Source organism: Pagrus pagrus (assembly GCF_965226575.1).
Source record: "Pagrus pagrus genome assembly, chromosome: 5".
Classification (NCBI taxonomy): Eukaryota; Metazoa; Chordata; class Actinopteri; order Spariformes; family Sparidae; genus Pagrus; species Pagrus pagrus.
The window spans coordinates 27,029,370-27,047,446 of record NC_140189.1 but is presented as its reverse complement, the minus strand read 5'-3'; the positions used below and the strand labels follow the sequence as shown (position 1 = coordinate 27,047,446).

At 42.2% G+C, this 18,077-nt stretch overlaps 2 protein-coding genes across 5 annotated transcripts in view; one reads left to right on the top strand and one right to left on the bottom strand.

The window, feature by feature from the left end:
• The window catches only part of flrt1b (fibronectin leucine rich transmembrane protein 1b), a 37,887-nt gene extending 29,325 nt beyond the window's left edge, over nucleotides 1-8,562 (bottom strand). Inside the window, exon 1 of one of the 3 annotated variants that reach the window (XM_084352873.1) lies at nucleotides 8,477-8,562. The gene's annotated coding sequence lies outside the window, so the exon portion shown is untranslated. Of the gene's footprint in view, nucleotides 1-2,095; nucleotides 2,385-2,464; nucleotides 2,820-8,476 lie in introns of those variants that run through there. The other 2 variants (XM_084352871.1, XM_084352872.1) reach the window with 2 other exon arrangements.
• The window catches only part of macrod1 (mono-ADP ribosylhydrolase 1), a 134,302-nt gene that overhangs the window by 57,481 nt on the left and 58,744 nt on the right, over nucleotides 1-18,077 (top strand). For both annotated transcript variants that reach the window (XM_084352874.1, XM_084352875.1), the window contains exon 4: nucleotides 17,393-17,422. In XM_084352874.1, the coding sequence (XP_084209000.1) occupies nucleotides 17,393-17,422 (30 nt within the window). The remainder of the gene's footprint in view (nucleotides 1-17,392; nucleotides 17,423-18,077) is intronic.

Here is an 18,077-nt window from a genome sequence, read left to right as displayed (position 1 = left end):
CAGACAGGGAGGTAGATTTCCCTTGGTGACAACTGAAACAGAGCTAAACAGAGAGTGAATACTGTGCTTCCATTGCTATTCAAGGATGCCACGTAAATATAAATTTGATAAATATTGAGATAATATGTCAGCTTGTTACATTGCGCCTAAGTGACCAAAATGATCTGGAGTTGCTGGTTTCAGAATCAAAACGACACCAAACAAGGATTTGTTTTTGCAATGTGGTGTTTAAGTGTTTTCCAGCAAATCTCATCAGCTTCATCCACCCATGTAGCTGCAGATTCAGTATTGAGCCTAATTAATATAAAGTCTACACAGAAAATCAGCTCTTCAACAAAACAGTACACATTTTAGCCATTGCTTTAGAGGATTATACTCTGTTGAGGAAGATGTAATCTCTTATTTGTTTTTTTAGAAAAGGCAGAAAATCCGGCTCTTTGTTAATATTTTAATGCGGTGCTAATTCTCGATGAGACACCTTTTGTTAGTCTAATATTGGCCTCGTATTGGCATCAGCAACCTGATGGCACAGCTAAGTCAGCAATACTTATACATGAGGACTAAAAGCTGCTTAAAAGACCAGATTAATCCGTCAGGAATAATTCTTTGAGCTCAATGAAGGACCACATGTTAGGCCCGATACATTGGCACTAACACGCCTTTGTTTCAAACTTAACAGAAGCTCGGACAGCTGCACACAGGTGCTGCTGAGGATTTTACCCAATCTGCTTCTGAGGTGTAAACCGCGGGGCCCTTTGTTCGGGTGAACGATGCCCGTAACAGACCGCAGGATATGAAAAATACCGCCATTCAGGCACAGAGACGATACAGACTGGGAGCACCTCTGTGCCCAGGCTGTGTTTTTTTAATTTTGTTTGTGACAATTTAACAATCTGCGAGATCCCCATTGTGTTTTTCACCCCTTCTTGGCTTATTGTGTTTTCAAATGGAGAGTTATATAAGCAGCGCTCCTCTCCTGCTGTCGGATGGGTGAATAAGAGGAGATCAAAAGGGAGGCGATAGAGGAAGAGTGTCTGCAGCCTTCTCCTTTTCTTTATTCTCTCCACATTCTGCCAATGTGCAGTTCCCTCTAACTGCATGACTTGCCCTGGATTCTCTCTCCCTCTCTAGGACATTACACTTTAATCTCATGTTCTGTGCTGCTCTCTCTCTCTCTCTCTCTCTCTCTCGCTCTCTATTGCCCCCCTTTTGGTCTCTTTGCCTCTCACTCTCCTCCCTTGTCCTCCGCTCATCCCTCCATCCCTCCATCCATCCATCCATCGCTGCCTTTCTTCTTTAATCCCATGTTCGGTACCACTTTGGCCCCGAGAACCTCGTTCTAATCTGCTGTCTCAATATGGCCCCGTATGACTGCTAATCCTGTACTTGTACACTGTATGTGTGTGTGTGTGTGTGTGTGTGTGTGTGCGCCTGCTCAGATGTATGTTTGTGTTTACATCCAGCGAGAGAGAGAGAGAGAGATGTGTGTGTGAGATGTTTGCAGGAATGAGTCGCATGACGCAACATTTTGTTTGTGTGTGTTTTTTGGTGTCCGGAGCATCAAAGCACATAGGGCCCCTGTGTGTGTGTGTGTGTGTGTGTGTTTGTGTTGCCGTGTAAGAAGGGCATGTCCATTGGGAGACAGTCTTGACGAATGCAAACACACACACACACACACACGCACGCACACACACATAGAGGAAAGGACGCATGCAATTACGCACACATGAAAAACACACAAGCTGTGCTGCTCACATGAGGGATAAAAGGGAGGGAGCAGGAAAGAGCGATGAGAGAGAAAACATGCAAGTGGGAATTCTGTCTCTTTACAAAGTATAATCTCTCACTTTAATCTCCCTCTGCCTGCAACTCTCTGAAGCCCCTGCTGTTCAAATCTCACTCTTTTTTGGGGGCTTTTTTCCCTCCTCCTGGTCCAGCAGGTAGCAGCACACATGTACACACGTCCACATAAACACAGCACACGCACATATATTTTTTTTAAAAAAGAAAGCCTGTTAGCATCAACCTCTCAGCCTAACCTGAATTAACCATTCACCCTCTCCATGCACAGTCATCAACCCGACACAGATCATACCTTTGTTATCCATTTTTCTGCCTCGCTTCCCCTTCAAGGCATCCCTGTCAAAATCATCCTCTCAACTTAATAGATATTTTGTCGCGGGTGCGTTAAGTCCCGTTCAACCGCCGGTCGGAGGAGGAAGAGGAGGAAGAGGAGGAGGAGGAAGAAGAAGAGGAGGATGATGATGTGTCGGTCTGCCCGCACCGGAGCTCCGCGATGTGCGCTAGTTATCTCCCACCCTGTTGTTCCACTCCGAGCTCCACTGTGGGTTCATGTGTTTGTAGCGAGTGTGTGTGTGTGTGTGTGTGTGTGTGTGTGTGTGTGTGTGAGGGAGAGAGAGAGAGAGAGAGAGAGAGAGAGAGAGGGAGAGGGAGAGAGACTAACCTCGGATAAAGTCACGTTTTTTCCCGCTGTCAGTTCGCTCCCCTCCGCCGACATCTAACCTGCGTCAACTTCGCTCCTTCAACTCCGCGGACGGGCTTGTCATAACGTGAACGCCACACGGTCCTCCCTCCTCTCCCGTCTCCTCGGAGCGCCCCGCGTCTCTCCCCGAGCGTAAAGCAGCGCCAGTGGGTGCGACTAATCTCTATTTCCACCTCGGTTTATCCCCCAAAGTCTTCGGGGCGCCTCAGTCTTTTAAAATAAACCAAGTGTGTTTAGTGACGGCTTGACAGGTGTCGCCTCCAGCGCGCGCTCTCTCCTCCTTCTCCTCTTCTTCTTCTTCTCCTGCTTCGTCTCGCGCCGAGGCTGCGCGCGGGGTTGTTTTCTGTCAATGTGTGTGTGTGTGTGTGTGTGTGTGTGTGTGTGTGTGTGTGTAGTGGGGGTACTCTTTACAGTGGCTCTCTGAGCTCCGTTACAGGGGTTCAGCAGGTCGCAACGGTCCAGCAATTACCGACAACTCACCAAGTATTAGACTGACAGGTGCACACACACACACACACACACACACACACACACACACACACACACACACACACACACACACACACACGCGCACACACACAGAGCGTGGAGCTGCTGGTGCTCAGGGGCCGCCTACATGCAGTCAGTCTGGGGCCCTTTCAGATGGAAAGCGAGTGTATTTCAGTCCTTCAGGGGAGCGAGCAGAAAGGTTTCTCCCATGAGAAGACTGGCTCTATATGTCAGAGTCAGTTTGAGTTTTAATTCAAACAAACAGGTCCATGTAGCACTAATGATGTCACTGACAGACTGGCTCAGGACTGGGGAGTGAAAGAAGTGGCATCTCCCCAAGGCTCTGTCAGCTAATGACCGGGAGTCAGCTTGTATTGATGTGTTTTAATTCGGACTTTGTGACCAATGATTTTTATTTGCCTGCTAGGCTTACCCCACAATTAATTTGCATTTATTACCTTTGGGCAAGTTACCACAGCTTAGGCCTTTGGGTGCTGCATACACAGCAATATTAGCTTCCAGGGGTCTAAGTAACTAATTACAGCTACTCAGATTACTGTTATCAAGTAAATTTCAGTATTATTTTCAAGTCTGTAATTTTACTCATACTGAAGAACACCATTCAATCTACTGATTTACTTTTAAAATCACAATCTGAGTACAATTTGAATTATTGTCTAAACCTTTTGTCTGCATTTTTCAAGCCAACACGTCCATCTGATCACAGACGGGCCAGTTAAAACCCCGACATCACATAACTCTGCAGCAGGTGCAGGTTTTGAGAGGTGACAATGATCGCTGGAGGAATAGAAACCGCTTTGATTGAACGCCTGCTTTTAATAATGCATCAGCATTAACGATTAAAAAATAACTAATACTCTGAGTAGCGTTTGAGAAGAATACTTTTACTCAAGTATTATTGTAATGCCAGCAGTTTTACTTGTAATTGAGTAATATTTCAGTAATGTAACTGTGCTCATACGTGAGTAAAGATTTTCAGTACGCTTTCCACCACTGGTAGCTTCCACTGGTGGGATATGACATAGCTGGGTGCAAATCAGATAGATAGATAAATAGACATCCAGTAGCTTATACAACGCTTACAAAACACAAATGCAAACGTATAATAAAAGTGCATAAAAAATTTAAGAGTATGAACCCCCTGACTCCATCGAAAGACACGCACACATCGATGCACGTGCACAAATTTTAAAGCACAGTTGAAGAGGCCCCGTGTGGCGTCTCGGGGCCGTTGTCCCGGGTGCAGCTGCACCACCAGCACCCTCTGGCGCTCCTCCAGAGAGAGCCTCTCAAGATTTAACCTGATTCAATTCAAGCGACTCCCACAGTCCGATTCACAGTCACAATCAGAATGAGATGTTATTGCTGTTGACAGTGAACAAGGGATGGGAGGATATTAGATCTTATCGCAGATCAGGTTAAAAACACTCAGGATAAGCTGATTGAAGTAAATTTCCAATTTTGGGATATTAGTGAAGAGCCTCAAAGGAGTGACTTGAAAAAGCTGTCTCGCTCAATAACGTACAGTCCTGTAGTGATTTCCTGATTTATTTTGAATTGCAACAAAGACGAGCCTGCATCTTTTCAATCAATCCAAAATACTGAACCAGACTGTCACCAGAGTCGAGGCACATCTTGCCCATTGCAATTAAAATATTTGTTTCATAACATAATATAAGGTTAAGTGATACTAGTATGTTTTAGTGCTATTATAAGTGTTTTAAGCATATTTTGTTATTATCAGAATAAAACTGTGAATCACAATTATTTTGGACAGGATAAGCCTGACATGAATTTTTTATACGGTCCCATGCCTGGTACAAACTACAGCCTGGCTCATCCTGGACTGTTGGATCTGTAATAGTATCAGGAAATATGTGTATCTTGGGAGATATTCACTTAAAAGCACAAACAGATAACTCTAACGCTATAAGGGGTCTCACAAATTGATTTTTTAAGAATTGTAACCATGATACGTGCTGAGCTGAGCTTTACAGACGTCTCAGTGCTCTCTGTAATTTCATCACTGTCTCTCATTGACCTCATAAATATTGTTCACTGATACAGGTATATGTGCGATAAGATAATATTGTCCTGCTTATTGGTCAGAATCTACTTTAAAATGGTCAAATTTGCTGTATTTAAACTGTTAACATGAACACGTGAACAATAAAATGCAATCTAAATCTAGTATTCCTGCACTACAGCGTTTGTAAAGTGTAGTTAATGTCAGGGTTGTATCAGAGAAGTGTTCAGGAAGAAGTCTCCTATGTGCATTGATTTTATTTCTGTCGCGTTGCATCACATTATTTTGTAATGTTCTTCCCCATCACAGAAAATCAAATAGCTGTTGTAATGGGGGATCATTTTAAAATCATTTTCATATTTTTTTCATTTTGTTTAACAGTTTCCTTAATGAAAAATAGCAGTCATACTCCTACAGGAGCTATTAGTGCGTCTGCAGTAAATTAGTGTAATTTATGGTCTCGCCGTCCCTCATGGTATCAGTTTCATAGCCCTGTGCAGGCAATTATTGTCTTAATAAGTAAAAGTAGGTTAAAGCATGCGATCGCTTTAAACTCCCAGCATAAAACATGCAAAATAGTCACAAAGCAGATGGGTGAAAAGTATAAAATGGAACATTTTCCAATAGTGTGTAACAGGTTTTATTGGCAGAGTCTGGTTCAAACTCAGAGACTCACCAAACTTTGATTCAATATGATGACTTTGTTATGTTTGTATTGAACGATAAGTTCACCCAAAAATTAAAAAAAATGGCTCCATACAGCATGTGGGGCTCAATCCAAGTCTCAGGAAGCCCCAAGATCCTGAATTGATTTTATTTTCAACCTCTTTCAAGCCAAACTCTTCACTGCAGCTGCTAATCGAAAAGTGCTGGTACTGTACGACAAGCTGTAATGACGTCATGGTTGTAAGCAACGTCTTTTCAAATCAATTTAGGACTTGTATTGCACTGGGCAAGCAGTATGGAGCCATTTTAATGTTCTTTTTGGAGTATTTTAAAACGAACCACCAGCTTCTTTGTTTACGGTACAGCAGACCGTTTTGCACTAATGAGTTTGAAAGTAAAATACTGTGGCTATTTTCTCCTGTCAAAACACCACGCGGGTTGTTCGACTGTGATTTCTAAACTAGTCAGACCACAGACGGCCCATGTAAAGCCTGTGCACATATTTGCATGTGTGTACTTGTTAAAGATTTATGAGGAGAACTAACCTGTTGAACATGTGACTGATGTCTGGTCAGTTTATTACATCACCACAGTATGTTAGTAGTGACACAGCGTGAATATAAGGAGCCAAATAGGCTCTAAGGCTGTGATGCAACAGACTGACATCAACTGCCATTGTGTTAGATTGTGATGCTTACCGTGTACAGTAAGTATCTTTGTCAGTAGATGTGTAGAGAATCTGAGAAAAATCCGAACAAACCGTTGTGGAGCTTCTGATTTACATTCACCGAGTCCTTTGTTCACAGGTGGAGGGGTGGGGCTCTATGTGTGATGTGCGCGTGCAAGAGCTCCACCTGTTAACACCACAGGGCTGCAGAAGCACAGTGTTGTATCTTAGAGACTCACTGAATAACAAATTGGCTACCGAGTAAGTGAGATACCCAGAGGACTAACCCGAGCAAAGATCCAGAGGTTTAGTAAACAGTCCTGAAAGTACGTCGACGTCCTGTTTGAGTGAGAACGTTTAAGAGCTGCGTAATTGTAATTATTGAGTAAAATGTCAAAATTTGAATTAACTGATTAACCATTTTCTATATATAATGTTAAAAATAATTACATATTGCAATCGCAATCAGCCTAGCCCTAATTTATGTCGTTAAATCCCTTACATGGTCTTCTTAATTGATTAATCCACCAGTCATTGTAGCATTAATTAATTTAAATGGTTTGGGCAAATGGAATCAAAACTTTCCACTACACTTTTTTTTTCACGTGTTGTCAGTCGAATCTGCAAATTATTTATCATCTCTTAATTCATTGATTCAGCTTTGTACATTTTGACTGGCTTGTTCTCTGTAGTCGCTCTCTCTCTTGTGGCCAGCGTGTGTGCTGGGCCTTCCTGTTCGAGTTATCCAGGAAGTGCTGAACTCTTTGCCAACTGTAGTCAAGAGAGGCTTCACATGAGAGAACATAAAGTGAATACATCTGCTTTTAAGTTGGCCATTTGTCTACAGCACCACTGCTCATTTGCATCAAGTTGAACTTTGGTCAACTTTCCCCTGTTTCCATGTTGTCTGAGCTCTCACTCACCACTCATCGCGTCACCTTTAATTTGTAACGAGTGACTAACAGAAGCTTTGTGTCATCTTGTCACTGCAGGTGAGAACGCATTGTGACAATGTAAAGATAATTAGCAGCTTTTGATTCATTGCGTGTCACTTAAGTGTCAGTTCAGATAACTTTGCTGTAGGTATTTTTGTTTCACCACCGAGCCGAACACAATGAGATGCTTGTGTTGTGAGGATGAAACGGTGTTTGTCTTTGTTTGCTGCGTGATCTCGGTGCGTCAAAGCCACGACCTCGAGGAGAAATGCCCGTCTTTTGTATTAAGACAACAACTTTTGTTGAATGGCCAAAGAAAGCCACTAAAACACAGATCTTCAAAATCAGCCTCGCAGGAATTTTGACCTTAATTTATCTGGATTGTTTTTTTGGATGCAATATAAATGAAACATCAAAATCTGTAATTGGTAATGTCTTATTTTTTGTGGGTGAAGTGTCTTCTTTTAATCTTCACCCTCCTCTGCTGAAAGAAGCTCATCTTAAGCTGTACTTTAATCTTATTTAATCTCAGATAAAGGTTTCTGTCTCCATCAGGAGCTTTGTCCTTTTTTTTTCTCCATAAGGAGGACGCCAGCAAATTGATTGGCGTTCTCAAGTGAACCGGCTAAATGATGTCTAGAAATTAAATGACCCAAAGAGGTGTAATGGTGGTTAGGACAAGTGGGTAGAGGAGAGAGAGAGGGAGGGACAGAAAGATAGACAGAGAGAGAGAGAGAGAGGGGTGGAGAGGCATGAATACACAAACAGGTTGCTCTGGGGCCTGGGGAATAAGGGAGGAGAGGGCGAGGAGAGCAGAGAGGAGGAAAAATAAGATGGAGGGCCACAGAAAGCAAAGACAGAAGAAGGTTTACCACAGAGCTGAAGGAGATTTCAGCTTGTTGTCATCATCACTACCCCTGACGTTCAACATAATCCCACACACACATACACACACACGCGCACAGGTGGTTAAACCTCAATTTTTACTCAGAGCCAAACACCAAATGAGCGCTTTCGTCCTCTCTTTGCCAACTTTGTTCCTCCTCTGTCTGGCAAGCTTTTTAAGCATTTAACTCCTGTCCTTCACTGCTGCATCAGTCTCTCCATCCTTCTCTCTCCATGTCTCTCTCTCTCTCCCCCTTTCTCCCCCCCCCGCTGTCATTACTTACCTCCCAAGAAAGTAGAAGATGTACACTCCATCTTGTTGTTTTATGTTCCCAGCAAATTTAGTCCTGCGTCTCCCTTCTCCACCCTCAACTCTCTTTCACTTTGTCTCTGTCTCTCTCACTCACTCTCCGTCACCCCTCCCTCCCTCTCTCTCCCTGAGCCCTCCCTCCATCCCTCCGTCCCCCTGACACCTCGCACTCTCCTCCTCCGCTCTCCCCCTGTCAACTTACCCGCCCTCCTCCCCCCTCTCTCCCTCTCTCTCTCTCGCTCTCCCTCTCTCTCTGTTTGTAGTCGTATAACTTAGCACCCTGATCCCTTCCCCACTCCGATAATTGGTGTGTCTCCGCAGCAGATGCTAGCACGCTTTATTTAGCGGCTCAGCATTAGCTATTCCAATTAGTCATCTAATACCAATAAGGAAAAGAAACTGTTAGCCTCCATGTATTCGCCGCCGTGGGAGAAGGCAGTTGTGTGTGTTTGTTTTTGCCCGTTCAACAACTGTGGCCAGTGTGTGAACACCTCAGAAACACACACACACACACAGTTACACTGGATCCACAGTCGATCGGGTACATGGGGGTTTTAACAGATGGTGAAACACTTTCCCTCGAGTATCGACATTACTCTCCTGCTCCTTCTCTCTCTCTCCCTCTCTCTCTCTCTCCCCCTCTCTCTCTCTCTCTAATTAACTAGGTTTCAGTAACAAACCTTTGGGCTTTGCCGTTGCCATGGTGACCCAAACTCTGTCTCCATTGTCTGCATTCGGGTGTGTTTGTCTATCTATGCATGACTCTTGCGTGCAAGTGTGATGTATGTGCATCTACATGTCTTACTGTTCACATCCCCGCTGTGTGCGCACCCTCCTGTGCTTGTACTGTATGTGAGCGTATGTTGTGTGTGTGTGCGTGACAGCATGATTGTGCATACACGTGAGTATTTTGGTTGCTTTGATGCCTTCGTCTCCCCACAGGGGCTCAGAGGTTGTGTATGCACGGAGAAAGCGGCATTACATTGGATCATTGATAATTTATCTCCTGCCGATTGTACCTTACATAAGACAATCTTAATGATTACATAACCCCTTGAATAAAGATTACAGGCCAGATAAATTTAAGATGGGAGAAGAGAATAAAAACGTATTCTGTACTGGTATCAGGGAGGGTAAAAGTTGGACACTGAATTTGAACTTGGCGCACATTCTGTGAAAGACAAATGAAAATGGGATGTGGGATTATAGCTTCTGAACTGCCTGGGCAGCCAACCGTGTATATGATTATGGACACATATAGTGTTCCTGGTACCTACTATAGCAAAAGTGCATTATAACTCTCCAAGAAGGGCCGGCAGTCAGCCCTACGTTAGTGTTTAATGAATCTTTTAAGATGCTGCAGTGAAGTAAAGACAGAGAAGAGCTTTGTTAAGGGTTCAATATGCTTCAATCGAACGAGGTGGTATAATGTGTTGTCTGACCACGTCTGAATGCACACCTTCCCGAGTGGCAGGGAACGGACGGGCAATCCTCAGTGATGTATCACAACTCTAAATATACAGTGAATATGAGTTGTTAGGATAAAGGTACAGGGTACCGAGGCTCTACCAGAGACATTGTGAGAGAGGAGACCGACTCCTTAAAGATATAATATGTAGGAATTCTGTATTAAATTGTATATTTTGTTGAGTTGTGTACTTAGAAATGTTCATACCCAGAGAAGTTCACAAGTTCACTCAAAGTAAAGTTTCATTTGATAGGGTAACAAGTCGGCGAACAAGACTCAATTTAAGGTGAATAAAACTTAACCTTGTCTGTGAACATTTTAACCAGTCACATCAGAAACATTTTCATCAGCAGTGGGGATTGTTTAAAGGTATATTCACCACCAGTGAAACAAGTCTTTATTTGTTTATTCTTACTCATGCAGCGTTTATCCGCGGCAAACAGACAGATTACTACATTAGCCAGCAACGACACAAGGATGGACCATTAGGTAGTAAGTACTGTATCGTAGGCAACTGGACGTGTTTCAGTTCCTGTTGCCTACGATACAACACTTAGAAGTTACCATGACCTGGATGACTGAGAACCTTTATCAACGTCGCACCACTTGACACTCGCCAGAGATTCTCTCTCTTCTTTCCCCACATTTTTCATGCAGCTCGAGTCAACAGTCAAGGATACCGTAACGTGACATAAACACAGACAAAAGAAGGCTCCTCTGCCGATCACTGCTTCAGTCAGGTCAATAAATGGTAGTGAAGATAAATCCAGTGATGCCATGCGGGGTCAAGGTGAAGTCTGTTTGACCCCAAAAGCCGATCTGCTTTATCACGGCCGAACCGGGAAACATAACAGTGATGCAAGCGCATAGTTGAGAGTTTCATAGTGAGTTGTTCAGACAAAATTTGTGTTTTTTTTGTTTTTTTCTGGTGATTCTGAAAATGCAATTTTTATATCGCAGTTATGGCTCTCTCCCCATTCATTTAGATTAGGCCTGGTCTTGTTCGCCCGAAATAACTGCTGGCGGGGCGTTGCCAGGATGACCGCCGAGTGGCAGTGACTTGCCCATAAGAGCTGTTTCTACCTTCCAGTACAGCTCTGTTGAACAAATCCTTGTGATATGAGGTGTGTGTCAGTCACATTTTGGTATTTATATTCTTTATTCGTGTTGATGCTGTGAAGCATTTTGTTGTTAAATATCTGTCTTTGATTGTAGTCACAAAAATAATTTCTGAAAGGATAATCAGTGAAACTATGTCTTTGATGTCTGGATTCATTAAATCGTATGATTGGTGTTAAGATCTTTTGGTAATTGAATTTTCTATTCTGAAACGGGTATAAAAAAAAACGTAGTGGATCCTTTTATTAAATACAAAAATAAAAATACAAGGTGTATGACGGTGAGTGAAATTTAAAAAAAAAGTGTTGATTTTTTTTTTTCTGTTCTCTATAACAAAAAATTAAATCAATAGAAAACAGAAATGAAAAAAGATTCATATTTTTCTGTTTTTCGATGTGTTTTGAAATAAAAGCAACCGCTCAAATTTGTGTTTCTTTTAATACCAGTTCCTGAAAAGAAAATACGTCTGGATGGCATAGTGCATACTTAGTGCATACTTTCAGACAGGTGAACACATTAGAAAATAAAGAAAAAAAGAGAGCTGTGTAGATTAACTGAAACCCTGCCTTCTCTGACACCTACGCACACCTGCCCCATTCCTACATGAATTAGGCATGATTGCTGGTTCCTGACATTTACAAAATCTGTTAGATGGAGTCAGCCCAAGCTGGCGTCTGGAAGGTTTGTAGGTGTGGGGGCTTCAGATGCTGCTACATGTGATACACACAGCTTTTATTTATTTATTTTTTTGTATCAATTTGAAAGAGAAGCAGCATCTTATACATTCATGCCCACACTCCTGACAGGTTTTTTCTTTTAAATAAGCTGTACTTCTACTGTTTGCCTTCCCTTTTTCCTCATAGTCTGATAAACAACAGTGTTCTGAAGTCTGACAAGCCTTCGGAGTGATGAATCTATTACTCAGACTGGACTTCCTCCATCGTATTTCACTGTCACATGTTTACTTGAAGCATCACGGCTCCACCAACGAAGCATTTAGTTTTAGGCAGGGCTGTGTTTGGTGTGAATTCTCAGTTAGACAATCCAACAAGCACTTTGACATGTGGTGCCCTGGATCTTGTAGGGTGCCTTTATTGATCCTGATATTTATTTAAGTCGATAAGTAAGTTTCCAATTTAAAAATTGGTAATAAAAAGACAACACAATGGGTCAAATAACACAATCGAAATTATAAAATGTAATGCATACAACTCTTCTGGTTTGTCTTGTTGTTCTGGGGCCATTTTATTAACATTTGGTGCTTAATTTTCTTACTCCTGCTGAAAGCTGTCCACAGTGTTGCCTCTCACCGAGACAGCATCAGCAGCTACAATGAAGCGTGATTGCAGAAAAAAACATTTTCAGCAATCTAAAACATCAGTTACCGCCAGGCTTCGGTGTCAGAAGGACTTCTTTATACGCACCATTTCGCAGCAGATGTTCATGGGTTTACTGGGAGGAATCCATCACAGAGGAGGCAGAGATACAGATTTCTACACTGATGGCAGCCTCAGTAATCAAGAAGGCAATACAGCCATAAAACATGTTGTGTTTTGAGTAACGGCGCAGACAGTTGTTTGTCTCGACTGGAAGAATTTCAATGTGGCTGTGTGAGTGTGTTCTTGGAGCTTTATTGCGATGACATTATTGGAAATGTCGGACGTCAACTGACATAGTTGTAGACGAGGCAGGTAGTCGGAAAGATGTGAGGATGTAGAAATGCATTTCCACACCGAATCACAAGCTGAGTCCTGAAATGCATTAGATATCATAAAGTGACACATAACGGTAAAAGCATCCACGGGTGCATTTTTTTTTAAAGTGCACTAAAGGAACTCTTCAGTGCTGTTTTCCTGATTTGTTGGCCAGGATTTATCCACCTGCTCAGGTATTAAACTGTGACAACCTTTTAGTCTCTGCTCTAACTGTGAGGCAACCGCTGGTCCCATATGGCATCTGTCAGCTGCTCAGAATATTTCATGAGAAACTACTGATAATATGTTATGAAAGCTGCACTGTGAGAGGTAAAATTGCATGGGTTGTTGAATTAAAAAAAACCCCTCTATTTTTCACTTATCTCTGATGACTTTGGATGTCTGATGTTTGTGTGTGTATGTCCACATGCTGAGCTAAAAGTAAAGCCAGCCACCCGAGTTCAAACTTGTGAAAAGCTGCATAGGTATAATGAAAGTGGAGAGTAAATGGAGATTTACACGTTGCTAGATTAAAACGGGTGCAACACTCAAGCTAGTTCCAAGATAAAGATTCGTAGCCACAACATGTTTACAACCAGCCGGGAGTAACATTCACACACTGAGCCAAAATTAATGTTAGCTTCCTAATATATGACCTGAAGAGTAAAATACATGGCTGGCCTTACATTTGATGAAAATGCTGTTTTATAACGTAAACTTATCATATCATATCGATAAGAAAATCTTTCATCCATTTTCTGACAGTTGGCCCATTCATGAATTCATACAGAAAGAGCACACCCTACCACCATGCTCTCATTTCAGTGGAGAGTGTGAGATTGGTTTTACGAATGCATCCAATATGAGCAAATAGCATTGGCTAGGTTGGCATAATCTGATATTACTCACTCATTAGTAACTATGTGAATACTATAAACTCAAATAAAACAAAGTAATACCTAGATTTACATCGTTTAATGTTCAATATATAATTTCCCTAACCCAATCGGCAGAATAAATGTTGGCAAAGTACGTTTCTGCACTACCACCGATAAGTTAAAACTTTATGTCGCATCTTTACGTTTCTTTAGGTTCAATTATCAGTTTTTTTTTCTCTTCACAATACTATGCTAATGGTCTGGTTAGGTTTAGGCACAAAAAACACTTGAGTGTGAGGAAAAACATCACGTTTTAGCTGAAGATACCTGCTTTGGTCGCTACAAACACGGCTGGAGAAGAGCGAGGTCTTGTTAAAAACCACACAGCTGCAGATTGCCCGACTTCCTGTAAAAAAATATCAGTTTATTGTCACCACCAACAAGGGTAGAAATTGTCCCGAGGTTGCCTGAAAAACATCAGTTGGTGTGACATTTACAAGTGTCCAAACGCGGTCTTCAACTGGCTTGCCTGCCTTGTCGCCTGCAACACCACCTCCATCCCCTCAACCTCCAGACATGAAAGTCAGGTAATGAACATGTACTGAAATGTGAACACATCTGTTGTTTGCACAAACGTTAACTGCCAACATTTTATCCAGGTGACTGGGCTGCATTTTCCCCTAAAACTGATGCACTCTTTAAATGCTTCATTGCTTTAGATTTAACAAAACTACATATGTTGTAATCAGCAGCTTCTTTACACATTACTGAAGTCTGATCAGCTGAGACACTTCTGAAGTTTTAGAGGTGCCACCCAATTTAGTAAATCGCTACTTAAGATCTATTTAATAAGAACTTAGGATGGATTTTTCAGATTTAAACGAACAGTGGTGATTGATTTATAAAAAGCTTGTACCTCCTGATCCTGGCGTCTCAGGTGGGCTCACCAGTTCAATCCACCTCCGACAAAACTGTTATAACTGTAGTTTTCGGTTCAATTCTCCATGTCGGAGCTGCATAATCTCTCCTTCAGGCAGATACGTCTTACTTTAAAAAGGAAACATTTCACCACTCAGGACTTCTTGTACTTATATGGCCTAGGGCATGTTAGTCAACATGGACGAATATTAACAAGACCCAGCATGTGATATCACTCCTATGTATTGCCTGCAGCTGATCAGCAGCAGATAAATGGGGGTCTTAAAGGAGACATTTTATTTGTCTGAGCTTTTTACATCCGAATGAGCTTTATTTCAGTTCACTGTAAAATCTGTCAGCTCTTAAACAAGCCGTGTACCTGAAATCATCTCACACTGTCATATTGAATAACTGCCTTTTTTAAATTCATGCTATATGGAGCTGCACATTTTCAAATTAGAGAGTGGAAAGAGAGAAGTTGCTGAGACGGTATTTGAAATATGGCGAGGTGTAGTGTGTTTTAAGGCTGAAATTAAGTGGGATTTACCTTTAATGAGGCAGCGGGGAGGGTGAATATGTTGGAGAGAAAGACTCGAGCAAGCTGTGGGATTTAGTCTCCCTACTTCCCTCTCTAAAACCAACTTGCCTGATACACTATCTGAGTGGGTACCCAATTGGCACGATGCCTACTGGCAAAGAGTAACTAAAATGAGAGACGTCCCCTGTGTCTTCTGACGTAACTTTGCAACGGTCGGAGAGAGATTATGTGCTTATCAGATTTTCCTAACACGGTCACAGCGACCCAAATTGGATCCACGAGCAGGGAAAGAATTGGAAAACATGATTTTTATGAGTTTGCGGTCAGGTTAGATTTTTCTGGAAGTGCTGCAGATGTCCCGGGGCTAGCACTGCTGACTCCACACGTTTATGGATATGCGGGTGAGGAAAACATGCATATCGCATCAGTCAGAAGCAGCCGCAGCCAGCCAGCGATTTACACTCTTTAAACATTTGTGGCGACTTGATTCACGTGGGGAAGATAATGACTTGGGACACGCTGTTAAGACTGGCCAGCAATTCTCAACTCTTCTTGCTGGAAATTGAGTTTATGTTGTTACTGCCACCTTGTTGATATCCAGGTAGAAAGTTGTTTTATGACTTTTTAAGACGAATTGAAGCACACTGCCTGCCTGTTTCTTCTCTCAGAGTTGTTTATTTTCCTTTGGACTGTAGCCTCAGCATGAGTTTATTCATTAGCTTCGCAAGCAGTGAAGCTCTGCATTCTTTTGTGCGATGCTTCTCACTGCTCATCGACGGGACTCGAAGCCTGCTGGTTCTCGTTCTATCCATCTAATCAGGGACTGAGTTACACCTGCAATGCCAGGTGAATGCAATTAACTCTCCGGTTGGCAGAACCGGCAGCACTGTGAGCCCCGAGGACTCGGATTGAAAAACCACTCTTGCTGTGAAACGCTGACTGACACCAATAACAAATTTATGTACCGAAGGACAAATGAGGAGACAAAATTTCCCCCCAGCACGTAAATATAACCAAAAGCCTCGAGTCATTTGAGCACACTGAAGTTCACCCAATTAGATATAAAACTTGATTAAGTCTTAGGAGATAAGAGCTTGTGAATAGCACACCCACCCACACACTCGCATACAGCAGTGCAGATGCAGAAAGGTTCTGAACTCAGCTGTTAATAAGTACAGTGATGAGGTGTTGTAATGTTTTTTTTAACACTGTGGTGAAAGGTCAGTGCAGTACAGAGCCCAGACTGTGTCTACAACCACAAAATATGGCTTTTACACTGATGAGAAGGAGCAAAATAGAGATTTCTCTGTTGAAAACAAGCAATCAAAGCAACCAGTGTTACCTTGAATTGCACATCAGTCGGTATTGCATTTTCTTTTGTTGCTTTTTGAGCTGCAACTTAAGATTTTGATTCCAAATGAATATGTTGATTATTTATTTGATTAAAAAACGCTTTTAAAAATGCTCATCAAAAGGTCTGAGAGCCCAACGTGAAGTCATATTGGTGTTAAATGTGGTGTTTTATCTGGCCAGCAGTCCAAGGCCCAAGCCCAACACACCCCTTTCCTTTACCACTCAGCCCCTGGCCTTTGTCCGGAGTGCTGTTTCAGAGGCACATTTCACTTACAAGCCTCCGTGCTTTTTTTTAATGTCAATCAAGTAAATGATAAATGGCGTTGTGATAATACGAGGATTATCATAGTAACGCAAGAGAAATCGCCGCCGCTGAATATTGAAAATCTCCATTCACATCTGTTTACATAAAGACGGTTGACGTCAACTGATGAAATGGGATTGAGCCCGAAACACCAAAGATATAGAATTGACAATGAAATGAAACATAGAAAAGCGGAAAATCAGAAGTGGACCGAGGAAATGTTTGTTATCTCTGCGTGAAAATGTTTTACACGGCTTGAATGTATTGAAGAAAGTGCTTTCTTTGCTGCAAACAAGAAATCGAAACTAATAGAAACTTGCCTTCAGCTGTGGTCAATGTTACATTTTGTTTTAGTTGTGATTTGCGTTGCAACTACCAGTTATTTTTATTATTGATTGATCCGCTCATGTACTTGATTTGCTCGTGTCATATCTTGTTATGTCTTGTTTTGTTTGCTCAACTGTTCAAAAACCCAAAATATTCAATTCAGACTAATGTCAAGCAAATCCAGACAATATTAACCTATAGCCAGTTTGATTATTCACTTTCTGCTCCAGCTCTTGCTGTGATGTTTACAGGCTTTTTCATAAATATTTCTTCTGTCTTATTTTCTTTCAGCCAACAAGACTCTGCTCGGCGGAGGTGGAGGTAAGTCACAACCTGTCGGGTCTGTCGGTTGTTGTGTTTGTGTGCTTGCCAAGCTACTTGTTGTTATTAATAGCAGAGCTTTGTGGTGCAAATAGGCCTCTCTGGGCGCCAAATAATTTAAAATCTCGTTCTTTTTAATCAGATGATGCAGTGGGATGTGTTGTGTGTGTATGTGTGAGTGTTTTGCGTCAGTCTGTATTTTCCTTTTTGTTCGGTAGCAGGTAGCTCTTTGTTGTGGCAGGTGTTCACAGTGCGTTTGCATGTGGCGCCGTGTCTATCTGGATGCCCGTGGTTCTTTGTGTGTGTGTGTGTGCGTGCGCGTGCGTGCGCCCAGGTGCCAAGCCGATAGTTCATAATTTATGGGTGTGAAGTGCTGTGGATATAAACAGTCATTTTTCAGTGTATTGTTGACTCAGTACTTTGCTGCGTGCGTGTGATGTTGGACGTCCATGCTCAATCGATACTCGTAATAAATCTGTACAACTAATGCGCCAGCCGCATTCGCTAAAACATGTACACACACACTCCAATCCAATGTGTGTGTGTGTGTGTGTGTGTGTGTGTGTGCGTGGGTTTGTTAATGCTTGCAAATTCAGGTGCTGCGTTTGCCTGTGGTTGTTTTCTTTTTCATCATTTGGGCAGCTTTAGCCTTTCA